This window comes from Sorex fumeus, unplaced genomic scaffold (genome assembly GCF_029834395.1).
Source record: "Sorex fumeus unplaced genomic scaffold, SorFum_2.1 ptg000006l, whole genome shotgun sequence".
In the NCBI taxonomy this organism is placed as follows: Eukaryota; Metazoa; Chordata; class Mammalia; order Eulipotyphla; family Soricidae; genus Sorex; species Sorex fumeus.
The window spans coordinates 1,423,750-1,450,255 of NW_026606063.1; the positions used below are offsets into that span (position 1 = coordinate 1,423,750).

General features: G+C 65.4%; 1 protein-coding gene across 1 annotated transcript in view; it reads right to left on the bottom strand.

The window, feature by feature from the left end:
• Positions 1-26,506, bottom strand: part of CRIM1 (cysteine rich transmembrane BMP regulator 1) — an 88,044-nt gene that overhangs the window by 50,824 nt on the left and 10,714 nt on the right. Inside the window, exon 2 of the mRNA XM_056127161.1 lies at positions 7,745-7,918. Coding sequence (XP_055983136.1) covers positions 7,745-7,918 — 174 coding nt within the window. The remainder of the gene's footprint in view (positions 1-7,744; positions 7,919-26,506) is intronic.

Here is a 26,506-nt window from a genome sequence, read left to right on the forward strand (position 1 = left end):
ACTGGGAGGGCACGTCGGGACACTCCCTCCCAGGGACACGGGGACGCGACGCGGGTCAGCGCCCGGCCCCTCCTGCCCCCCGCGGCCTCCTGCAAGACACGTCCAGGGCTGGCTCCGTCTTCCCGGAAGCCGCCTCGGGCTCTGCCTGGAGCGCAAACGCTCTCCTGGCCCCCGGCGGTCCGAAGGGGGGATGCCCGGAGCCGCTTGCCCAGGTCTGAGCCGCCAGCTTCTTGCTGTCCCCCGGCCCGGACACACACTCTGCCCTGCAACGGCCCCAAGCTCCCACCTGCGGGCAGGCCGTGGCCCTCCGCTGGGCACTTGCCGGCAGTGCTTCTCTTCTTGCCCAGGGCGCTGGGCTTCCCCGCTGCCGGCCAGAGGAAACGTCTCCGAGCCCAGCGAGCCCCAGCTCTGGGGTCGGGGGGTTCCGGAGGACCACGTTGACAGCTAATGTCTGGGCGGGACCCGGGTCAGAGGGCCGTGTCCACGCCCGTGGCCATCCCCGCCCCCCAGCCCTGCGGGATGCCTTCTGCACTGACTGGCTGGTCCACCCCGGGAAGCGATGCTGGGAGAGCACTTTGAGACACGGCCTCAGGGCCTTCGCCACCTGCAGGAAAGTCCCCAGCCTGTGGCCCCCACCCCCACTAGGACCCCGGAAACCAGGGGAGCGAGAGGCTGAGTAGAGGGAGGGTGAGACGCGCAGCCTCGGGAGACCCTCACGGGGCCTCTCGCTCGGTGACGTCTCCCCAGGGGAGCACCCCTGGCGAGGACTCAGGCCTCGTGCCCACGAGTCCCTCTCCTCCCTGGCCGAGGCCTCGCCTGGCGCCATGGACGCGGCTCCACGCGGCTCAGCCTCCAGCCGGGACCCACCCCCGTCCCGCACCCCCAGTTCCCCACCAGAGGGCCGAGACCCCGGGCCGTCTCCCCTGGGGCCGGGGCCAGGCGGGGCGGCTGGCCTGCCCTCCCAGCTCTGCCTCTCCGTGGGACTCTGTTTGTTTGCTTTTGGGTTCTCGGGCCGCTCTGGAACAAGCAGCCATTCAGCCGGGCCCTCGGGGCAGGAGCACAAGCGTTGCTCTTGGCCTGGAGACGGCCCCTTCCCGCTTGTGTTGACCGGACTGGGAGAAAAAAAAACCCAGGAAAGAAAAGCCCCACTGTTGAGGCGTTGCCCCCAAACTATAAAGAAACAAACCCAGATGCTAGAATTCGAGGCATTTCCTCTGCCGGGTGACGCCGCCTTTCGCTGAAGGTCAGAGGACACGACGGGCCGGGGGGTTGCGGGGAGCCTGGAACGGACACCGGGGGGTTCACGGACCCTCTGTGCCGGGACCATTGTGAGGGCACTGGAGTCGGCTGCCCCACCGTGGCCCATCCTCCTTGGCTCCCGGCCCCTCCGGGCTGCTGCTGTGGTCGTGGGTGCTCGTGGGCCCCAGACGCTCCCCCAGGCCGGGGCGGACCCCACCCCGGGGAGAGAAGACCACCAGGCCCGGCCACTCCATCCCCGCATCTGAGGTGCTACGCCCCCCACCAGCCTGGAGACAGGGGCCATCCCCGGGGGGATCTGAAGCCAGCGGCCCCGTGGAACTCCCACGAGGGGCCGGGGACCCCCTCCCCGGGAGGCCGCCCAGGCCCGAGGCCTTCCTGTCACCTTCTGCTGCTTCCCTCCTTCCCTTATAAAGGAAAGGGCCGCGGGGGCGGGCGCGGGGCCAGGCTCCCCTTCTGGGACTGGAATTCCAGGTTCTGCTGGAATGTTTGGCATAATTCTGCCGGGAGTCATCCTGGCTCGGCCCGGCCATACCATCTGATCGTGACCCGTGGCGGCCGGGCTCCCGGGGGCGGCGCCCGGCGGCCGGAGACGGCACTTCCCAGCCTCCCGCGGGGTGTGGCCGTGCGATAAAGGGCCGGAGAGGAGAGTGGACAGCCCCCAGGAGCCCTTCCCGGAGAGCTCGGGTGCAGGATGGGGGCCCCGCCCCCGGCCTGGGAAGGAAGGTCGGAATGTGGAGAGGCGGGGGTCAGAGTCCGAGCTCTGCCCCCTGGAGAGCAGGCGGCAGGCCGCACCCCTGCCCTGCCCGCGCCCTGCTTCCTGGGCTGGGGCGGGGGGCCTGTGTGTGGCCCCACGCACCCGCCACCGGGACGCGCGTGTGTTCACTCCGGAGAGCTCTGGCCCCTCCCTCGCGCAACCTCTGACAGGGTGGCCGCGGGAAGCACCCACCACCCGGGCCCCGCGTGTCTGCAGCCAGGGCTGGGGGTATCGGCAGGACATAAGGCCCCTGCACCCCCACCCGTGACCAGCAGGCCTCCGAGGGGTGGTGGCCGGGAGAGCAGGTGTGGCAGGAGGGACCTTCCCGGCCCCTTCCAGCCCCACCACCCATAGCCACCAGGCAGCGAAGGGCGGTCGGCGGGGTGCCACGCCCCCCACCAGCTGGGAGACAGGGGCCGTCCCCGGGATCTGAAGCCAGCAGCCCCGCGGGACTCCCACGAGGGGCCCCCTCCCTGGGAGGCTGTCCAGGCCCGAGGCCTTCCTGTCACCTTCTGCCGCTCCCCTCCTTCCCTTACAAAGGAAAGGGCCAGGTGACGGGGACGGCAGGACCCCGCAGGGGGAGCCCCACCCCAGGGCAGGTGGCTGCTTTGGGGGTGGGCACCACTCGCTCCCATCCTTCCCGGGCTGGACTGGACAGAGCAGCGGAGGACAGGGCACCTGCCAGCCCCTGGGACAGTGGGGAGATGACAGACGGCCGCAGGGACCCCTGTGCACACCGGCAGGCCCCGGGAGGGTGGGAAGGAGCACTGTGCTTCGAGCACCATCCTGGGCACCGTAGCTCCAGTTGCCGAGGGTGGTGGGGCGGGGGGTCTCCTCTCAGCAAGGCATGTTTCCAAGACACACACACACAGGCCAAGCAGCGGGCACTGCAGCCGGACAGGAGCCCGTAGCTGCCCAAGGCCCCCCACCCCCCTGGGCACAGGAAGTAGACAGAAAGAGCCTGGGCAGGGGGCACCCGGGGGCAGTCGAGGAAGCCTGCGGGCACAGTCAGGGGTGAAGCAGAGACGGGAGGAGGAACAGGCCCCGCTGCTGGCGACACCCACAGCCCGGAACATTCTTCTAGGAAGGCCAGAACGAACCTTGGCTTTCACACACGTCATTTCTCAGACCCTGGTGTGGCAGGAATAACTGCCCCAACTCATCCATCGGTGTGTGCATGAGTGTGTGTGTATGTGTGTGTGAGAGCACACATGGGCTACACTCACGTGCACAGACACACACATGCAGGCACACAGTGCCTACGTGCTGCACCCTGTGAAAACACCACAAACACACCCCAGGCACACATAGGCGCCACGCACACACGTATGTGCGGACACCACACGCACCCAGCATACAAGCACGAACACACGGTGCACACACACCACATGCACGTGTGCACAGATGAACACGTGCACACGCATGGTGCACATGCTGTACACACACACACGCTACACACGTACACGTCTGCCGACACCGCGTTCACACTGCACCAACTGCACGCGTGTACACACGCCCCATAGGCACACATCATGCATGCGTACACCATGCGCACACGCCAAGCACCGCACACCCTGCACACACGTGCCACGCACTCACAGGTGTGCAGACACCTTGCACACTCCACAAGCTCCCCCCCCCACACCCCCCTGCGGCCGCCGCGTCCAGTCGCTCACACACGCAAGCACTCACGCCGAGGCTCCCCTCCAGCTGGTCTCCGGCCAAGTTCCCTGGGTTTCCTGTTTTTATTTCCCACATAATCCAGGCTGGTTTCCTCCTGGTGGGAGCTGTGAGCGCCCCCCACCCCACCCCCCCACGGCCCGTTATCAGGACATCAGAACAACAGTTTGTACCCAGGGCATAAGAATTCTGAAAGACAGGCTCAGCTGGCAGCCGAAGCCCAAGTCGCTGCGTCCAGGAAGAAACCACTTGGCCTGTCACCGTCTCCTCCCCAGGACACCGTGGGCAGCCGTGCACACCCAGTCAGGGGCCACCGTCAGCCACGAGGACGTGGACTGCACAGAGGGTGGCCGGGCCACCCTGTCGGAGAAGGGAGAGCAGAGCAGGGTGGCGGTTCTGAGAGTCACACGGCTTCACGGAACGGGCGTGGCGGGGAGAAGGGCAGCTGGCCAGGGGCCGGCCAGAAGGGGAGGGCGAGCAGGCCCCCCTCAAAGGCCCGGCCGGTCGCTGGGAAGGAAGGCCAGGCACGAGAAAGAGCCCAGGACGGGTTTCAGAAGTGACGAGCCTCAAAAAAATCCGACCATGAGTCTAGGATGAGGTGTTTCGTGAGGCACGCGGACGAATGGACACCAGGAGTTGGGGGCCCACACCCTGCCCCCGCCCAGGACACGCAGACTCCCGCCCCAGCACAAAGGCCCAACTCTCAATGACGGATCACGTGATAGCGGGATTCTGTCAAGTCCGAATGCACACGGCTGACCCGGGTTCGATTCCCAGAGTCCCATAGGCTCCCCCGAGCACTGCCAGGAGTAACTCCTGAGTGCATGAGCCAGGAGGAACCCCTGAGATCGCCAGGTGTGATGCAGAAAACCAAAGACAAGGCCCCCTGGAGTTCACGCCCTCGTGGGCCCCTCCCAGTGCCCCCCAGTCGGGTCACAGGCAGACACAGGCAGTTCCCCAGGAAGCGTCCCTCACCTGCAGTTCTCGGTCTGGGACAAATGCCATGTTGGGGGCGTCAGGGGAGGGCGTTAAGTCCGCGCGGGACAGTCACTACAGCGGAACGTCACACAGAACCACCCTCGGCCACCAGACCCACCTTCCAGGTCCCCGCGCAGAGGACATGGGCTTTGTCTCCTTCTAGAGTTGAGTCGAAACCCACCAGAGGCTGGAGCGGGTCCAGTGGGAAGGGCGCTTGCCCCCCACGCAGCCAAACCGTGACCAACACGTCCCCGCGTCGCTGTGTGCCGTGTGGGTCCCTCTGAGGGGCCCTGCTGTCTGCGGCTGGGCCCATGGGTCTGCGAGAGCCGTGGCGACGGTGAAGCGTGTCCACGCCCTCACCTCTCCCAGCCCCCCCAGGGCACCCTGACCCCCCGCACCCCCAACCCGGGCCTTTCAGACCCCCGCAAGCTCCACCAGCCACAGGGCCCCATGCATCCCGTGGCCGGACATCTGCATCCCACAGGGCAGAGTCCCTGGAAATCCCAGTCCATGGGAACCGGGGGGGACGCGCAGGCCTTGGGGAGACCCAGAAGCCTCCCGCATTCGCCAGAACGGTCGCAGCCCGCGGCCTTGCACAAACACCACAGCGCCCTCGTGCCGGGGCCGGGAGGCTCGCTGGCTCCTGACGCAGAGTCACAGGCTCTTCTGGTCAGTGGCTCCAGCCCAGCCCAACCCCAGAAGCCCGAAAGCAGCACAGCAGCCTCCAGGGCAGGGGCGTCCACCCCCAGTCCCTGCCAGGTTCCAGAACAGCTTGGCCGGGGGCCTATCCCCCAGCTGCTCCTGGGCACCAGCTTGTCCTCACTCAGGCTGGGTGGCGCCTCTCCTGGCAAGGCTCAGGGGACCACATGGGGGAGTCCGGGTCCCCACTGAGGCCGGCTGCACGTGACACAGAGCCCCCCTGGGCCGCACCTCTGCTGAGTGCAGGGCCTGCACGTCCGGCCGCTCTGGGGGGGCCGAGCTGTAGCCACACCTGCAGTGAACAGGGCCGCGCCGTCACGTTTGTCTCCGGCAAGGAAAACCCCCAGACCCCGGCTTCTCACAGGACCCGGCCAACTGCAGGCGGCTTGATTCAGACAAACAAAACATTGCAGGCGACCCGCGAGCCCAGAGTGACCTCCGCCGACCCCGCCTTGGGACCATGCCGGGAATCTCAGACAGTCCCCTTTGGGGCCAGGAGGCCTAGCCCGTGGCCACTCACTCCTCAGGGGCGCAGTCAGGACCCCAAGAGCCGGGTCTAGCAGGACCAGCCGCTGCCCCTCACTCCAGGTGTCCACACAGGAGCCCCCTGCACCCCCCCCCCCCCCCGACCCAACACGCGCTTGTCCAACACGTGCACGGACGTCATGGCCGACGGGCTGTGGGGGACACACTTCAGCCGCCCCTGCTGCTGTCCGGCTCCGGTGGAGAAGGACACAGGGTGTGGGCGGGCGCCGCCCGAGTGTGTCCCAGACCGCCGGGACCACGTGGGCGTGGGAAACGTGAGAGAGGCACAAAGCCACAGTCCCAAGTGCTGTCTTGCCACACGCGCTGACTCTGAACGCGCAAGAGGGCCAGGGAGGGGCCTGACACGTGCGCCCAGCCCCAACGCAGCCACACCCGGTCTCCTGAGCACCGAGTCAGGAGCGCACTAAGGCCCGGCCAGCGGGCATCCCTCCATCTCCCCAAACAGGCAAGGGAGGGCAAGCATTTCCCGGGCTGTTAGGACTTGACATCCGATGTCCCACCTGGGTGGCAACGATTTGGGGAAAACAAGGAGGCCAAGAGGGGCTGGAGGAGCCGACTGATGACTTGGGGGGCCAGGCAGGGCCCGCAGGGGACGCAGGTGGCCACACCAGTGGTGTCCTGCTGGCCGAGCCCAGGGCACGGGCGGGTGGAGACTGCGGGTCGGCTGTGCTGGGGGCCGGGGGCAGCGTCACACAGCAGAGCCGTGGACCCCCGCGGTGCTCACGCACCAGGGTGACACGGCCGCGGGGGTGGGGTGGGTGAGCGTGCAGTTCCCAGGGCAGCGTCCATCACTGAGCCACCCAGCCCGGCTGCCCCACACTGGGCAAAAGCTCCGCTTCCCCGACGGCCCGACTCAAGGACCGATAAGGGCTGCGGGCGGCTCTGCAGGGATGAGGCTTGAGGGAGCGTCTCTAAAATCGTTATTACTGTTTGGGGGCCGGGGAGCTGGGGTCCGGCTGCAATGCCCAACCAGCGTCGGCCAAGAGGCTAAACACCACAGAGTCCCAACGCCAGCACCTTCCAGGACGGCGGCCTGGTGGGCACTGGGGTAGCTGCAGACTCGAAGGCTGCTGGTACCTACTCACACCTCCCCCGCCACGCCATGCTCAGACGTCACGGCCGACACAGCCCCGTGAGCCCGTGAGCCCAAATCCAACCCTGCTCAGCCAGGCCGCCCGCCCTTACGCGTCCTGGGATGGTCCAGCCGCTGCCCGCTCTCCTTTCCCAGGGGCTGGTGCTCAGAGGGCAGACGGGCTGCCCGGGGCACCTTCCCCAGGCTCGCCCAGAGGACACCACATTTTCAGGGTGCTGCTTGGGAATGCAGGCCCGCACTGGCCACGTGAGACCCGTGATGGACAGGAGCACTGCATCACGGGTCCTCTGGCTCTCCTGAGGGTTTCGGGCTGAGTGCGCAAAGGCTAAGAGCCAGATAACCGCGGGTTCCAGTGGCTGATGGCCCCCCAACGTGACCAGGCTGCACGGCAGAGCTGGCTGCGACCCCACGGCCTGGGCCCTCCCCTCCCACCTTCAGGGTACGACGTGCATGCACGGACACACACACGCACACACACTTCACACGCACATGGACACACACACACGCACACACACACACACACACACGTGTGCACACACACAGCTGTCACACGCACAAGGCTCTAATTAGCGGATTCTCTTCTCCGTGCAGCCGCACCCCGAGGTGACCCAAGCGGAAGGAAGGGGCCTGCTGAGGACGGCTGCTGGCATCAGGCCACACTCGTGGAGCCGCCCACGTGGCAGCGCGACTGGGGGAGCTGGCCACCCTGGGCCCCTCGCCGGCCGGCCACTTGCCTTCGATCCTCCTGAGCGCGGCGAGGCAGGCGTCCTCCCCGGGGAACTCGAAGGGGTTGCTGCAGGTCCGCACGGCGTCGCACTCGCACCGCCCGTTGATGATGTTGCAGCCCGAGACCAGGTTCTCGTTGCAGGGCTCGAAGTTCAGCAGCTGGTCCTCGTCCCAGTTCTCGTCTGAAAGGCAAGCGACAGCCACGTGAGGCCCGTGACAGCCACGTGAGGCCCGCGACAGACACACGCCCAGGCCCATCTGGGAGCCACAGGCAGGGCCGCCCGCGGGGACGCCTCCGTCTGACGTGGCTGCTCAGGGGAGCCGGGCACTGGTGGGGACACACAGGTGTGGCCTGGGGTCCTGACGAACAGGGCGGCCAACGCCAGGCCCACCGGGGTAGCCAGGTCGCACCAGCTGCGACCCCTGTGCATCCTTGCCCCTGGGCAGAGACACCCGCACGGTGAGGTGCCTGCTGCCACGGCGGAAGCCAACATCATAACGCCCCAATTCCCGTCCACGCAGCGCAGGCCGGAGGGTCCAGGCTCACGGCAGCTCTTGTCCTGCACATGAGGGGTCGCCAGCTGGAACCCCGCCCACGTGGCCCCGAAAGCTGCATCAGACCACGGGGTCCAGCAGAGAACGGGGGCGGGGTCCCTGTGCTACACCCCCTCCCAGCAGCACCTGGGTGGTCCCCGTCTTAATTAGCGAAACAGATGCCCACACGCAGCTCCTGCTGGACACGGCCCTGCAAATGTCGCGTGAGCGGAGGAGCACGGAGGGCCGTGGCCAGGCACTGGTGACCTCACACGCAGGCAGGCAGGCACAGGCAGCGTATGTCTGGCCCTCCCGGCTCACCCCCAGAGCTGCGGTGTGTGTGGGGGCGGTAGGCTGTGGGATCCCACGTCAGGCCCCGGAGACGTGCAGGGCGCAGGAGCAGGGCAGTGCTGAGAAGGGCAACGGGCCCCCTCACGGCTGCACTGCCCCTGAGGCCCAGGGACCCGGTGACGGCTCCACCTCAAGGCGCCCCTCGCCCTAAACCTCATCCCACCCTGTGCTCTGAGGCGGGAGTGACACCATGGCGTTACAGCGTGGGCGCCACATGCGCACATGCACACAGACACAGACACACACAGACACAGACACATACCCAAACACACACAGACATACGCACAGACACACACAGGCACACACAGACACACACAAAGGCACACACACAGACACACACACACAGGCACACGCAAAGACACACAGACACACACACAGGCACACGCACAGACGAACAGACACACACAGAGACACCCACACACACACGCAGGCACACGCACAGACACACACCCGGACACACACAGAGACATATGCACAGACACACACAGACACAGACACACACACAGGCACACACAGACACACACCCACACAGACATATGCACAGACACAAGACATACACATGCACATACATAGACACAGACACACATATAGACACATACACAGACACACATATATACACACAGACACACATACGTACGCACACAGACACACATACGTACGCACACAGACACACGGATACAGACAGACACACACACGTGCTGATGTGCTGTGAGACAGGGAGAAGGCTCTGGGTCCCAGACCAGCCCCCGTCGCAGTGAGGACGCTTTAGAAGATGGTGTCGGCAACATGAGGGCTGAGGGGAGACACTTGAAAGGGGAGACCCCCCCACGTCAGCACCCCGCCTGAGCTACTGCATGTCTGAAGGGCTGACCCGCCTCAGAAGGGGGAACAAAGCCAACATTTATCTGCCTTAATAATCTTGTTCCGCAGACGGCCCCTCTGTCCTGAGAAGTAACACATGGTGTGTAACTGACACACACACACACACACACACACACACACACACACACACACACACAGAGGCATATTCCCCTCCTGACGGCAACTGTGAAGTCTCTAAGTGACTCTGAAAAGAAACCGAAAAGCGAAACTATTGAAAGCAGCCAACACAGAAGGGGCGGCTGAACCACCTGAGCAGACGGCGTGGCAGCATCTGGAGATTTCTTATCGCTCTTTAATTGTTGCAGGTTCTTCGACCTCCAGCCGAGGCCAGCTCAGCGCAACAGCCCGTGAAGGAGCCTGTGTCACCGGGCATTCACTCTGTCACTTGGTCCAGCCCCAGCTGCTGAGCAAGTCGTAAGAAACCCTGATAACGTCTGAAGCTCCGAGGAGACGGTTCCCGGCGGGAAGACGCCACAGGGGCCGTCCTCACAGCCGGGGGGAGCGTGGGCTCACCCACCCAGGGCTTCTGCTAAGGACGAGGGCAGCTCCAGTGGTGGGGGCAGGGCCGTGAGCAGGTGGGGGCTGACACGGAATGAGGCGTCCAACTCAGGGCCTGCGTGTGCAAGGCGTGTGCTCTGGCCGAGTCATATCCAAGCCCCACCAGACTGCACGTAACACGCTTCCCCGCAGCCGGGGCTCTCCCCAACTCTCCGGCTCTCTTCTCTCCTGGCCGTGTACCCTGCAGCCCAACGCCTGTTTCTCGCTCGGCGTACAGACGGGCTCCGTGCTCTCCTCGGCCCCTGGAGACGCCCGCTACATTTCACGGTGACTCCCACGGGGCTTCCCGGGCCATGCAGCCACCGCTCCACACCTCAGCCCTGCACAGGCCTCGCTCGCGCCCCCGGATCCCCGCCAGGCTTGCCGAGTGTCCCCACGCTCCTGGCCACAATGCTGGGGTCTCCGGTCCCATCCCCGTGCCCGCCGCCCTGCCTGCCAGACAGCGCCCCTGCGTCCAGAAGCCTGACTGGGAGAATCTCCCGACCCCGCGCCAGGCTGTCTTCACTGGGGCACCCCGGGGGGGTTGGGGGGGTGGGCTGAGTTTCCCTCCTCACCCCGAGCAGAATCCCGGCAGCTGAAAACCTCCGAAACCCACAGCTGTGCTCAAGGCCACTCTCCACACGCATGGACAAGCCTCACACATGAGGGAACCGGCAGAGGAACCCAGGCATGCGGGACCCGGGGCTGAGATCTCCAAGCCTGCTCGGATCGGGACTGGGCCTCCTCCACCCAGGTTCCCCATCTTCCGGTAGCCAGGCAGTCACGCACACACTGTCCCTCACCTCGGTCGGCGCCATGTAACCCCATCAACGGCCAAGATCCAGAGACTACAAAATAAAGCTCCCGGAAGAGAGCGACAAAGAATCTCCCGACCCCGCGTCAGGCTGTCTTCACCGGGCACCCTCGGAGGGGAGCGGGTTGAGTTTCCCTCCCTGCCCCAAGCAGAGCCCCGGCAGCCGAAAATCTCCAGAACCCAGCCACAGCCACGCTCAAGGCCTCTCTCCAGGCAGGGGAGCGGCAGCACAGCGGGGAGGGCGTTTGCCCTGCATGAGGCAGAGCTGGGTTTGAGTCCCAGCACCCATGCGGTCCTCCGAGCACCGCCAGGCCCACCCGACTCAGGCAAAGGCCATGGCCCTCACTGCCCAAGCCAAGCACCAGACGTGTCCTAGCCGACGAGCTCCCTGGCGAGCACTGCCCCACGGAATCCCATCCAACAGGCCCTCTGGGCCGACAGCCCCGGGACAGACAAGTGTTCTGTGGCCACAGAACATGGTAGGCGGGACCAAGAGTGGTCAGATCCAACCCCTGTGCCCGCCGGGCCTGCTGGTCTCCTGGCCCCTTTCCCATCTCAGCCACCTCTAAGGCACAAGGGCCGAGGTCTCCTTCTCCCACGGGGGTCCCCCACGCTGGCTCTGCGGGCCTGAGTACACAAGCTCCCACCTGGCTCACGTCTCCATCGGGGGCGGCCTCCAGCCCGGGACCCTCCCACAGGGCAGGTGGAGCCCCCAGCCAGGCCCGCTGCAGATGCTCCCCAAGCCTGACCCGTCCGTGAGACGCCCACCCCGGCGAGGGCTTGCTCATCAGATGGAAGAACAAGGCGTTTCCTGCCTGGAAGAGCACGCATGTGTGGGCCAACAGGCGTGCGGCCCAACACTTGCGTGGCCCAACACATGCACGGCCCAAGCCCACACATGGGGTCCAACATACACGCGCTCCAACATGCGTGTGGTCCTACAAACACACAGCCCAACACACGTGCAGTCGAACACGCGTGTGCTCCGTGGAAGGCTGCCATCCCATGAAAGTTTTGGAGGTTCCCAGGCAGGTGGCCATCCCCGTCACCCCATGCCCGGGTCAAAGGGGTCCCCCAGGGTGGACAGCGACTTCGAAGCGCTTGTTCTCACCTGGCCCCCGGGCCCTGTGACTCCCGCACGGCACGCAGACGCACCCGCTCCAGAGCTGGGGGTCGGCTTGCCTGGCGGGTCTCAGAGATGCCCAAGGGCGGCCTGCAGGGCCAGTGGGCAGCGACACGGACCCAAGAAGCAGGGGAGGGAACTGCGGCATGAGGCGTCTGCCCAGAGCAGGACGCCCCTGCCCCAACCCTGACCCCAGGAGTGATCCCCGAGCAGCCGGGTGAGGCCCCCAGCCCCAAGCGAAGACCAAACAGGTGCCAGGGAAGAGGCAGGAGGCACTGGGTGTGGCCGGCACAGACCCTTTCCCGAGGCCGAGCCAGACGGAGCCTGGGGGCGGGATGGACAGACCAGCAGCACACTTCCTTCCTCCCTCCAGGGGGCGCCACAGGCTGGGGTGCAGAGGGGGTCACAGGGCCAGAGCCCAGGGCGTCTCTGGGGGACCCTCCTGCACTGCCAGCCCCCTCTGACCCCGCACGGCTCCTGGGTCTGTCCCCTCTGCCCTCAGGCACCACCTTCCACCAGCCTGCGGTGTCCCCGGGTGGCTGGGGCGGTGGTCAGCGTGTGGAACTGTCCCTGCTGGGCAGGAAGCCTGGGCGCCTGCAGCCGGCCCAGGCCCGTGCACTCGAAGGCTCACCGGGGAGAAGGGGCTCGGCTGGTCCGAGACCCCCCTGCTGCCTCCTGAGGGCGGGGGGGGCAGACTCCCTCTGCAGTGCTCACAGCCCCACGGCCTCCACAGAAGCACAGCTGCTCAGGGAGATGCCAACAGGAGGCGGGAGTGCTGCCTGCAGCTGCCTGGCTGGCTGTGCACTCGGGGGGCTCCCCCGACTGCAATCAGTGCCCACCCTCAGCTCTGGGCAGGCTGAGGCCCCGGGGCCCCAGGGGCGGCCCCTCCTCCCCTCCCCCTGTGTGGAGGCAGGAAGGGCCCCGCAGAGATGGGATGGGCATCTGTTTCATTTATTTATTTTTTAATTTTTTTTTTTTTCAGCGGTAGGGTGTTTGCCTTGCACGCAGCCAGCCTGGCCCAGCCAGGTTCGACTCCTCCGCCCCTCTCGGAGAGCCCAGCAAGCTGCCGAGAGCATCTCGCCCGCACGGCAAAGCCTGGCAAGCTACCTGTGAGGTATTCAATATGCCAAACACAGTAACAAGGAGTCTCACAACGGAGAAGTTCCTGGGCCCCCTCGAGCCAATCGAAAAACAATGCGAGGACAGTGCTACAGTGTTTCCTTTTTGGGTCACACTCCGCCTTGCACACAGGTTACTTACTCCTGGCTCTGCGCTCAGAAATTACCCCTGGCAGAGCTCAGGGGACCCTATGGGATGCTGGGAGTCGAACCCGGGTCGGCCGCGTGCCCGGCAAACGCCCTCCCCGCTGTGCTACGGCGCCAGCCCCAGGCATCTGTTTCAGACACGGCCGCGAGGTGGGACACGCGTGTGCACTCGCTCCGTCGCAGCAGACTTCTAAAAGTCTCGCGAGCAGACACGCCTGAGGACTCTGAGAACTTCCAAGCGAGAAGTCTGCGCGCACCGGAACTGATGCCAGCGCCGAGGGCTCCGTGCAGTGCCGGGGACGCGGAACGGAGATCAGCTCGGCGGCGAGGGCGGCTGCAGGGGACCCGGCGGGCCCAGCAGGACCAGGACCCGAACGGGCCTCACTCATGCTCGGACTTGCCGGCACATCCCCCGGGACGTGGCTCAGATGCCAGAAGAGGAAGGGAAAGCCGACAGCACAGTGGGGTGGACGCAGGCCCCGCGCATGAACGACCCGGGTTCAGTTCCCGGCATCCCCAGCAGACCCCCAAGCACCGCCGGGACTGGTTCTAGAGCGCGGGGCCAGGAGCCAGCACGGCCAGGCGTGGCCCCCAGACCAAACCGAGCACGACTGCCCACCCCTCCTCCCCCTTTGTTTGGTTTCTGCTTTTTAACTCATCTGAAATGGCAGCGGCGCCGTATGCCGACAGCAGCTGCTTTAGAACAGCCCGAACACAGGCTCAATCTCAATGGCCACTGGCGGATGACCCGGTCACGACGCCCGGCGGAATATGACTTTGCTGTGAAGCCAGATGAGGCCACACCTTTTCAGTGGGCAGGGATGGGCGTGGAGGCTCTGCCGCTTGAGAGCAGGGAGTCGGGAGGGGAGAGAGACGACCACGACACTCGGCTCCCATGCAGGATACGGATCACGGAAGCCAATGGGGGCCGGAGCGAGAGCACAGCGGGGAGGGCGTTTGCCTTGCACGTGGCCAACCCGGGTTCGAGTCCCAGCACCCCATAGGGTCCCCCGAGCACCGCCAGGAGTCATTCCTGAATGCAGCGCCAGGAGTGAGCATCACTGGTGTGACCCCAAAAGCAAATAAATAAATAAAGCAAACAGGGGCGGCGGGCACAAGGCGAGCCCCCAGATGAGGTGGGGACGGCGAGGGGCTGATGAGGGGGGCAGGGCAGGGGGTGTCTGCTGGGGCCTGGAGAGAGGAGTCAGGGGTCCCACACCGACACAGCCTTGCCAACCTGCCCTGACGGTGACTGACGCACGGGAGAGGGAGCCCTGGGCGGCAGGGTCCAAGAGGCGTTTCTGACAGAACCAGCGCATGGATAAGAATGTTCTGGAAGTCCCGAAACAGGAAAAGGATGAGCAAGGGAGGAAAACGTCCCTTTTCTGGAGGCAGATGTCCCCCAAGTGGTGCTGGGGAGGCCCAAAGGGAGGCCTGTGCTGCGGGGGTTACCCGGGGGGTTACCCGGGCCAGCCCTGTGACGGAACACACAAGGACCCTCACCCCTGGCTTTCTCTGGAGGTGGGGGGTGGGGCACAGGGGAGTTAAGATGGGGGGGCATATTCCTACAAGAAAGGGGTGAGACTCCCGCCCGCCCTCCCACCTCCCAACTGTCCCCACCGCCCACGTCAGGGAGCCCAGCTGGGACCCTCCTGCCCGGAGACCCTTTGCCCCCGGGAATTGCAGCCCAAATCAAGTCCCGTCAAGGATGAGGCAGGCGCCCTGCGGGAGGGATCAGAGAGGGGAACGGAGTAGGGACAGAAGCACCAGCCACGCTGGGGGGATGCCGTCACTGGGATGGCGGCCACGGGCTGGGGTCTGGGTGGCCGGTGGGTGACAAAGCCTCGACCCCCCAGAGCAAGGGGCCTGAGCAGCAGGTGCAGGGAGGGCGGAGCCAATGCAAATGCATCACCGAGATCTTCCAGGAGCGGAGGTGGGCACTCCCCGCCCAGGGGAACTCCTCCCCGGGGCCCCGACACATCCTGTGGCAAGACCTGCACCCGCAGCCTGGCCTAGACCGACCTCGGCATTCTCAGGCCCACCGGGCTGGGGCAGGACTCACCCCTCCTGGAGCCTGGACAGGCCACTGCCTGGGGCAGCCTGGAGTGGCCTCGCACGGGACACCCAGCGTGTTCCCAGGGACCCTGGGCTGACCACACTCCTGCCCTCTCTGTGAACACGAGCCACCTAGGGGGCTCCCGGGGACCGGCCAGACCGAGCCGAGTGGAACCAGCCACCGTGCATGACGGTGGAAGAGCAGCACAGCCCGTCAGAGGGGACGCAGGCCCCGTGCCCACCGGAGCGGAGCGCAGGTGCTCCCTGGACCCTGGAGCTGTCCGCTGCCCAGCCAACATCCTCTCCCTGCCTTTGCCCCGGGCGGGCTGCTTCCCGGCAGTGCTCAGGAACACCCCTGCACCCCCAGCTGGGAGGCAGTGCTGGGGCTGCCAGACCACCCCCCCCCCCCCCGGGCTACACAGGGTCAGCGATGGACGCGGCTGGACAAGGCTGTCTCCTGGTGTTGGAAGTTCCCGCTCATCACTCCAGGAGAGCACGTGACATGTTTGCCGGGGTCCAGCCGAACCGCCCCAGGTAGGGCCTGGCCGGCAGCACGACCATCAGCTCTCCAGCAGGAAGTGGCCTCTCCGGGGCTCAGGACAGGCTGTGTGGGGGGCAGTGAGAGGCGGGAGGGAGTCAGCTCCGAGCAGGGGCCTGGACAGAAACACAATGCTGGACCTGTCCCCCGGGAGGCAGATTTGGTAACCCCGGGAGGAAGGCCAGTCCCCGAGGAGTAGGGGAGGACCACGAGGTGCCCTGTCCTCTCCCTCCCCGGGGAATCGCTTCAGCTGGGGGCTTCAGGCACACGCCGAGATGCTCAAGGGCTCCACCCGCCTGCGCCAGGGTGTTGGGGCCAAACTCGGTCTCCTGGAGTCAACCCTGCGCTTCAGCCCGTGCCCACCCCCCCCCCCCCCCCTTCTCTCCAGCCCCTCTCGTTGGGAAATCTTATTAACATCCCAAGTATGGCTTCACCTTGAGTCTTTCCTTTCCTTCATTTCAAACTTTCAAAACAATTTTCAGTGTTTGGGCCACACCCAGCAGAGCTTGGGGCTTACTCCCGACTCTGTGCTCCGGGATCACTCTTGGCAGGTTCAAGTGACCATCAGGGGAGCCTTGGTTCGAATCCGAGTCAGCCGCAAACAAAGTAAGCGTGGCCCAGACCCCCAGCACCCACACGGCCAGGTCCCCACGTGTATTCAGAAGAGACCGACGAGTCCGTGCTCGTGACCCTCCTGTCAGGCCAGACACAGCGTTAAAGAGACCAGGAACCACCCATGGCCACGGAGGCCACGGGAGTCCTGCACTAGAGGCTCCTGTGGGTGGGGCCTGTGACCACGGACACGCACAGGAGCGCAGCAAGGACCCTCGGGCTGGGTGTGACACGTGGGCACAGCACGGACGGGAAGGGCTCTTCAGATCACACCTGGCCCAGAGGACAGAGAAGGGAAAGGCCAGGGACACAACAGTGCAGGATGCAGTTCCCAAGAACCCCCGCAGCGAGGGCTGATCCTTTGGGGGAGAGGGGGTGAGCCCCGAGTCTCCCATGACACCCTGTCACCCCTGCAGGTACTTTCTGTGCTGCCTGTTTTGCTGAGCCGAGAAGCTGCCTGTCAGGGTCTGAGCTCAGAGCTCACGGGAAGAGGAGAAGGGCTGGGGCGGGAGGCCGGAGGGGGGGGGGAGGGGGGAGGGGAAATAGTGAGGTAGAGGAAGAGACCACCGGGGAGAGAGCGGGACCCGCACTGGGCAGCCCACCGCATGCTGTGGACACCCAGTCTGCTGTCCAGCTGCGTCACGGACATGCAAGCCCCCTGGCCACCCCCACTTACAGGTGAAAACTCTGACACCTGTATTCTCTGACACCCCCATTCTCTCTCTGACACCCTCGGCCTTTCGCCCTCTGGGCAGTACAGGTGCTACTTAGCCACCTCTGGAAACATCTGGAGATCGAAAACCCAACCACACGCGGCCCCCGACCTCGTTCCGGAGCCAGGTGCTCCTTTCTCGGCACCCAGCACCTGGCCCAGCGCCCGTGGCACTGGTGGTGGGAAGTCGGGGTGTGTGAGCTGCGCAGACGGTCTCAGGCCCAGGACTACCCCATGACGAACGCCGTCACGGCCCGACTCATAAACACCCCGAGTTCCTCAATGCCCCCCAAGCGGGAGAGGCTAAGAAGCAAAGGTGCAAGGCTCACTTCCGACCATCTGCACGCAGGGATCATTCCCATCCCCCCCGTCCCGGCTGACCCGGAACCTGCAGCCCTGGACGCCAGCATCAGAGCCGCCGCGCCTGGCACTGGCACCCTCCCGGGTCTTCCCCGTCCAGCCCCGGGAACCCACCCGGACCACAGAGCTCAGCCGTGTTCCACGGATCCTCGCAGGCACAGGGGGGAGTGTGATTCCCGCCCAGCCCGAATTCGCCGACAGTCCCGGCTCCTGACAATCCCTTCCCCAGGGAAGCTCCAGCCCCAGGACCTCCCCCCCTCCGCCCTCCCCCCTCCCCCCGCACTGTGACTTGGCCCACGGTGCTCAGGGGCATCAAACATACACTGAGACCTGCTGACAGCTGCCAGGGGTCCTGCCCAGCCCCTGTGGGGTGGCAGAGGGCCCCTGGCACTCCTCCGCCCGCACACATGGCTGCCCGGGCCTCTGGGATCCTCTGCTGCCACAGACACCAGATCTCTCCTCCAGCAGCTGCAGGAAGGTCCTGGGGTATGGGACGGAGGACCCACCGTCTGCTGGCTCAGTCTTGGGCGCCTGGGCCCTTCCTTCCGGGCGGCGAGTCAGGGCCCCCCCCCACTCGCTTGAAGGCGGTGCCAGTCTGAGCCCCCGCAGAGGACCCTGGCTCCATGCACAGCCTTGGGGGCCAGAGGGGCAGCGTAGATAGCGGGGAGGGCGTGCGCCCTGCAGGAGTGGCTGATCCAGGATCCACCCCCATCTGGGCCTGCCACGAGTGAGCACTGAGCACAGAGCCAGGAGCGAGCCCTCCACGCTGCAGGTGGAACCCCCAAACCAGGCCTGGCTGCCTCCACCCACGGCCCTGCCTCGGTGCTCGCGGGGGCGGGCGGCAGAGCTGCTGGTGTTGAGGGTTACGGGCAGGAGCGTCAGCACAGCCACCGGCCGGGCTGAGCGGAGGTGGCGCACAGAGGGCACAGCACGGGAGACCACTGTGCTGGGCCGTGTTCGGGGGAAAGTCTGAGGCGTGAAACTGGGAGCCCAGAAGACTCCAGGGGGGCCCGGGGAGGCGAGTCCACGACCGGCGTCCAAGCCGACACCCAGGGGCGGGCAGGGAGGGGGCAACTCCCAGGGGGCTGCACGGCAGGACAGTGGGCGGAGCCCCAGGGTGGGGGGGGAGCGTCTGCGGCACCCACCGTCCCCTCCGCGGTTGCCCGTTGGGACGAGCGCAGAGCGGGACACCCAGAATCCCTGCGGGGCGCGGCCCCTGCCCACCTGCCTTTCCACAGGACCCCCGAGGAACGCCCACCCTGGCGGCCTCTGCTTCCCACCCGCCGTCCTGGCCGCGGGGGAGGCCCGGACCCACGTGGCAGGGGGGGTGTCCCGGCGCTTCCTTTCCCTCCATCCCACCCTGAGGCCAGGGCCGCTGCCCCTCAGCCCGGTCCTTCCGCTTTCCCAGGCCACGTCCACCCCGGACACTTGCAGCCGGTGGCCGGAGGTCACATTCCAGCAGCTCTTCACCCGGGCCGGGCAGCCGAGCCCTGGGGGGTGCCCAGGACGTGGACCCGGGCCAGGGAGGGCCCCAAGCGCCAGGCTTTGCCTCCCCAGGCTCCATGCCCGGACCCGCTGTGTGTGTCCGCAGGGCCCGGAGCTTGGGCACCACCCAGCCTGCGTCTCTCTGGCTGGGCTCAGAGGCCCTGCCTGCCCACACCGCCCCACCCCGGCACATGCCGCCACCAGGTACCCCATGGGGAGTCCCCCCCCCCCCCCCCGCCGCCTCACACCAACCACTGGGGTCCTCAGGCCACCCCGGGGGAAGGGATCAACCTGGTACCAGTCCTGAGCCGAGAGCCACGAGGGCCCAACGCGAGAGCCCAACTCTGCCTCCACCCCACTCCCAGGCCCCAGAGCAATCAAATACACCCAGGGCGGCCGTGAGCGGCCGTGAGCACATCCGACACCCGGGCTACGCCAAAGGGGTCCCACAAAGGGTCGGGGACAAAGGGCCTGGTGTCCGTGTCCAGCAGCCGGAACAGATCCCTGCTGCCCAGGGGCCGGGCTGCGGACACAGCCCACGTCCCAGCCACTGAGAGGATGCGGCTCGGCCCGGGGGGGGGGGGGGTCAGGTGGAACGAGGAGAATCTGGACGTTTTACCCCCCGCCAAGACACCTCCTGGCGAGGGGGCGGGTCAGAGTCAGGCCAGAAACGCCCTCGGCGCCCTGGGCTGGCGTGTGCAGGGGGAGGCCTGGGGGAGCCCCCGGTGACGCCCCTTCCCCAGGAGAGGATGAGCTGGGAAGAAGCCTCAGGGATCTGGCCTGGGGGGAGAGAAAGCACCTCCCCCTACCCCCCCCGAAGGCCGGCCTGCACCCCCAAGCCTGCACACGAGGAATGCGGGTGCTCCCGGGCACCCAAACCAACTTATTAAAACACAAAACTAAAAAACAAACAGCGGGGGGGGGGGGGGGGGGGGGGGGAGGAGAGAACTTCATGGTTAAGCAATTTTGGAAGATGTTGAGGCCTGAAAAGAAAATGAACGAAACCCAACCCAAACTCAAAGCAGCGTGGGACTGTTATAAAAATGACCAGGGAGAGGGGAGGGGAGGGTGTTTGACTTGCTCCAGGCCGACCTGGGCTCCTTCCCTGGCACCCTGGAGGGCCCCCGAGCCCTGCCAAGAGGGATCCCAGAACAGCGCCAGGAGTCAGCCCTGAGCACCGCCGGGTGTGATCCCCAAACCAAAAAAATTAAATTAAAAACCTAAAAATTTTATTCAATGACCGCAGACAACAGAAGTGGTGTTTCCGGGCGGGCAAGCCGGTGTGCTGGGAAGTATGTGCCAGTCTGTGCTGCCGGGGCCCTTCCAGTCCCCTTGTCTGTGGGTGTGGTGGCAGAGAAAGGGGTCTGGGCCACCCGGGGGCGACACTGTAGGGCTCCTCTTCTCTCTCCATCTCGCTTGCTTGTCCTGGCCCTGCAATAAGCATTTTTACTATGTATATGTATATATATATATATGTATTTTTTTCCCCGCTCTTTGGCTCACACCTAGCTACGCTCAGGGCTTACTCATGGCTCTGCACTCAGGAGTCACTCCTGGCGGTGCTCGGGGAACCACGTGGGATGCTGAGGATTGAACCCAGGCCAGCTGCGTGCAAGGCAAACACCCTCCCCGCTGTGCTATCGCTCCGGCCCCCCAATGAGCATTTTTAATTTTTTAAAATTTTTATTAGTGAAAGATCATGAGAATTGTTTAAACCACAAGGCTTCTCAGCCACTTGCCACCGGTTCCTGCCATCCTGCCACAGTCCGTGCGTGGACGTGACCGCTTGTCACAAACTCGCTTTCCCAGTCGACACTGTCCAGGCCCCCATCTAATACCTGCATCCCGGGACCAGGCCGAGCCTCTGCGCTGCATGCTGGGGGCTTGGGTTCAACCTCGGCACCACCAGGAGCGACCCTGAAGTTCAGAGCTGGGGGCAGCCCCCGGCCCCAGGGCGGGCCCCTTCCCCTAAGAGACCAGGCAAAGGAGAAGCCCTGGTCCTTGGGGGGCACGGGGGCCTGCAACCTCGTGCCCACTGCCCCACAGACCCCGGAGTTGCCCACCCAGGCTCGGCGACCACATGGCGAGGGCTGCAGGGGCCCAGAGAGGGTGCAGGGGCCTCGGAACCCCACCCTGCCGTCTCAAAGTGACCCGGGCAGGAGCCAACGGGGCAAGCAGGAGCACGAGTGGGTGTCTGGACAGACAGACAGACGGACGGACGGACGGACGGGGCAGGGCACGTGCCCCCCATACACTGCTGCTCCCAGACCCCAGCAGGACAGGAAGGAGCCCACCCTCAGGGGCCCCACAAACCAGTCAGCCCGGTTATTCCTCAAACTGGTGCGGGGGCAGATGTTCTTCCCGTTTGGGCACGGAGGGGGGTAGGCGAGCCTAACCCTCCAGCCCCCTCCCTCCCCCCCACTCGGAGCTCAGCCCAGGCTTCTCCCGGGGCCTCTCTCCATCAGGCCAGGATCCGGCCAGGGAAGGCGTGTCCATGACAGTGCGCCTCGGTCAGGCTTGCTGTGCTCCCTGCCCATGCCCTATCCCCCCCGCAGGGCTGGGTCCACGGGCAGGGGCCTCCCGCACCCCCGGGATATCTGGATGCCCAGGGTCCAGCCCACCCCCGGGCTCTCACTGTGTCCCCAAAGGCCCCCAGCTGCCGCTTTTAGAAAGGAAACCAGGATGGGAGTGACCACCCCGTGGGTTAAGAGGGTTAGGGCACTGACCTGCACTGCACACGGACCCCCAGGCCCAGCCAGAAGTGACCCCCGAGCGCTGCTGGGTGTGGTCCCCCCAATCCCAAACGGTGAAAAAAGAACAGGGAAGACCAACTCCCCAGCAAACCCCGAGCTGAGGCCCACAGCTGCCCATCCCGAAGGGCAGACGGGCCTGGCCTGCAAGCGTCCGGCCGGCCTGGGTAGGGCAGAGAAACGCCCCCTCCTGCAGCCCCCAGAGACAGCCGGGAGCCCTGCGCACCCAGAATCTGAGCAGGCAACGGCCACGGCGCGCACAGCCCCTCACACGCACTCACACACACAAGCACAGACACGCACAAACACGCGCGCGCACACACACACGCACGCACACAAGAGACCCGGGAGGGACCGCCCGGCCCGCGCGCAGACTGGACGAGCAGATGCCTGCACTGGGGCTCAGGCGGGGAAGATGCTTCTGACTGACCAGGGCACGCCAGTACTTGCGTGATCGTCAAGATCAGCAGATCAGACATTAATCCAGAGGGCCACCCAGAAAGGCAGCTCCACCTCTGCCGGGTGCCAGGAGGGGACGCAGGCTGTGTGGCAGGGCGCGACAGCCCAGGAGGGGCTGGGTCCCTGCCCGTGACATGACGACTCCTAAGCCTGGCGGCTCTCGGTGCCATTCACCCGGGGCCCATCCACTGTGGCGGCGGAGGTCGGGGTGGTTGAAGCCAGGTCTGTTCCGGCGTGTGGCAGAGCCCAGCTCACACCCTGCACGGCATGCGGTCCCGGGAGTCCCCTCTGAGTGGAGAGCCAGGGGGAGCCACACCCCCGCCTCCCCCCCCCCAAAAAAAAGCACGGGAGCGTCACTGCCTTTCCCCGACCGTCACTGCCTTTCCTAGACCCGCGTTGGTACCTGCTGACTCATCAATGCTTCCGGCCCCATGTCCCTAACATCCCGCAAACACCCAAGGTCAAACAGTGAAACCTGGAGGGGGGCACCATCAAACAACGCCTTTATTTTAAGTCAGTATGCCGATCCCAAAGTCTGAGTTGAATTCCAGCTGGGTCTGGGCAGGGCTCTTGCCCCGAGGCGGTCAGAGCGGCCTCCGTCCTGGCTCCCGGACTCAGCATCTTCACAGGAGCAGGTCTGGTGTGAGCCTCGCGCTTCCAGGGGGTTGGAAGGCAGAAACAGAGGCGGGACGATGAGGAGGAAGTAAAAAAAATTCTGTTCTCTCTCATAAAAGCTCAAGGACTGAAGCTTTTACACGACTTATATCTGAATTCTGGGGACTGGATTTTGGACAGTTTGCACATCAGTTTTAAGTGACTGTATTGTGAAAATACAGTAAACTCTGGCAAACTCCCCGTGGCGTACCCAATATGCCAAATACCAGTAACAACGATGGGTCTCATTCTCCTAAAGAGCCTTGAATATAATCTCAGGGCTAGGATGAAGGAGACGTTACTGGGGCCTGCTCGAGGCAATCGAAGAACAACAGGATGATCGTAATCGTGATTGTGAACATACTGTCATAGCTGCTCTTTATACACGGGGGGTGGGCAGGAGGGCCACACCTGGGGGTGCTCCAAGCTCTGTGCTCAGAAGTCACTCCTGGCGGTGCTCTGGAGTCCATGGAGCCCTGGGAACATGCCCCCGGCACCCCCTGAGTACAAAGCACACACTCAGCCGACTGGCTCATCTCTGCAGCCCTCTGCATGAGTTTTGAACGTGAAGCCCATTTCTGAGTGGGTCAAAGTATTCTCAGAGGGCTGGAGAGAGCATGCAATGGGCAGGGAGCTTGCCTGGCGCATCACGGACCCCGGGTTCGACCCCCAACACCCCAGAGGGTCCCCTGCAGCCCTGCCAGGCGTGTTCCCTGAGCGCAAAGCTGAGACGAGGCATGATGACAGCGGCCAGCGCTAGCCCAGGGAGAAACCGATTCTACCCTGCTTTCCTGATAGAATCTCAACAGACGCGGTCCTGCCAGTGACCCAAGTTTACAGTTCTTACTTCCGCCAGGCTGGAGAGCTTCGAACCTGCTGTGTTCACTCACGAAATGGCAGCACTAAAAGGTCCCGGAAGAGACCCTCCCCAGGGAGACCCCGAGGGCCCCGCAGGCGGAAAGCAGCAACGCTCGGATCCGGTTCCTCTTCAGAGTGTGCTCGTGTCCTTTTTCTGTTTTTCATACTACGCAAATATTTACAATCCAACACTGCCCTGCCCGACGCCCCACCCCGCCCCCCACAAGAATCCAAACACGTCTGCGCGAAGCCTATAAACTCTCAGGACGTTACGGCTTCCCAACGTCCATCAAAGCACAGCCGCGCGGGAGGGCAGGGCAGGGGACCAGGCCAGGCCCCGCAGAGGCAGAGGAGCGCGGATGGGGAGGGAGTGGCCGGGTGCCCGGGTGCCCCGCGCAGGGGCGGCTGGCACAGTCCGGAAGGCGCCCGGGGAACTCGGAGTGGACCCGCTCCGGAATGGACGGTCAGAAACGACGCAGGTGGAGAGACAGGCCCGACACAGCAGCACGTACTTGGTAGCCAGCCGGGCCCACCCAGATGCCCGCTTCACTTCCTGCACCCTTGGAGGGGAGTTGGCCACATGGGAACCGTTTCTCAGACAGGCTGGGCACCCCGGGCTCTGCAGGGCCAGTCACGGGACATGACACGCGAACAACGGAGATGCTGGGAGACGGTCAGGTGACACCCTTCTCAAAGGCCGTCCGGGGAACTGGCCCAGAAACCCTGAGGTCCCGAGTGTGTGCATGTGTGTGCGGGGCGCGGGCGAGGAGGGCGTGCACACGGCCCCCCGTGTGACTGGAGACTCGGGGGCCCGGCAGGCTGTGGCCCCTGCGCTCCCACCCCGAGAAGGCTGGGGGTGCTCTGTCGGAGGGAAAAGCATGCTCACAGGTGGCGACCCTCCCCCCACGCCCACAGGGCCCGGCCTCCCAGAGGGGCTCCTCAGACCACCCGTGGGCACCCCGCCCAGTGCTCCCTGTTCTGGTCTCAAGCTGGCTGCAGGCAGGGGGCCCCAGCTGTCCCATCAAGGCCTCAAGCGAGCACTGGCCTGGGAGGCCACGGCGTCCAGGAGCCCCGCCCACCCACAGCCATGCCACCCGCGGGAATTCAGGGGTGTGGGGAGCCCCGCAACACAGTGACTGGCCAGGAACTGGCCTTCCCGCTCACCTCCTCACCTCACCAGCACTGCCCTGGGCACACTCCTGGCCTCTGGGAGCAGAGACGACCCTGGAGGCAGGGACCCAGCACCCAGGGTGGGGGGGGGGGGAGCTGGGAATCAGGGCTTCAGGCCACGTTCTCCACTGCTGCCCCGAGCTGCCCCCTCTGTCCACCAGGTGACCAGGCCCGCCCCCACCACGGCCGAGGTGCCAGGGCCTCACTTGGGCCAGCACGAGCAGCTCTTGCCTGCGGGTCTGCTCCGGTGTGGACTGTCTGAGGCCTCCGGCGAGACGGCCCAGCAGGCAGCGTGGGCTGAGCCCAGCTCAATCCCCTAAGCAGTGAGGCAGGAGCAAGCCCTAACCCCGAGTGTGGCCCCAGGAGGAAGCAGACAAGGAGCAAAGCCCAGGCGGGGGCTCAGGACCCTCGAACACAGAGAGAGGGATTGGGAAGGACCCGGGTGGCCTCTGCCACCCGCGCGTGCCGGGAAGCGCCTCTGGCTTCCCGCTCCAGGCACTGGAGGGCGCTTTCCAGCTGCCCAGGGGACCGGGACACTGCGAGTGATCCACCCCCCCCCCCCCCCCCCCCCCCATGGAGCCAAATGCCTTCCTGAGCAGTGTGCAAAAAGGATCCGGCACTCAGCCTTAGGGGTGTCTGTCTCGTGGCCGCTGTGACAGCGGCGAGTCCCAGCCGTCGAGAACACGGGGTCGCCAGCGTGGAGGAGGGGGTGTCTGCTGTCCCCCGGACACACGGCCACACCCTTTACACAGCGGCCAGCTGTCCCGCAGCTGGAGTGACCCCCACGGGCGAAGGACGTCGGGGCGGAGGAAGCCTGGGGGCGGGACCCTCCCCCTCTCCCGCCTGCCCCCTCCCCGCCCTCCCACGGGTGGGGGGGGCACGCGCCGCGCCCTCCGCCCGTTTCCACGGCACGCAGCCGACAGCGCAGATGGAAAACTTTCTGTCTAATATCTTGGATGACCTTGAGTCTGGATTTAGTCAACAAATGCTCATTGAGTTCCCCGTGTGTGCCAAGCACTAGAATAACACGCCATCCTGGCACCGAGGGGCCGCGGCGGAGCAGGGGACAGAAATGTGAACTCTCGCACAGAGCGGGGGCGCGAGCGGGCGAGGGGGAGGGAGAGAGAGAGGAGCTATTTTCGGGCGTGGGGCGCGTTCCCGGGAGGGGCGGCCAGGAAGTCACGCTCCAGGTAGGGCCTGTGGGAACAGCGGGTCCGCCCGGGGACCCCACACACCCCCTTCCCAGCCGACTCCCAATCTTTGGCCGCAGCAGGTTTGGGGAAGCCTGCCTGGCACGCCCCCGTGCCCACCCCGAACCGCTGCTGCCTTTGCAAAGGCTCTGTGTGTGTGTGTGTGTGTGTGTGTGTGTGTGTCTGTGTGTGTGTGTGTGTGTGTGTGTGTGTGTGTGTCCTGCAGAAAGTGAGCTGGGGATCGCCCGCCTGGAGGGTCTTCTGTTCCCGGACACAAGCCCTGTGCAGAGCGGAGGCAAAACCTCCCCAGCACTGGGAGGTGGGCACTTGTTCTGCCACCAGCCCCCAAGGGGGCTCCTGAGACCAGAAGGACCCGGGTCCGACCACATACAGGTTCTCACCCAGCTCAGAGAATGCAGCA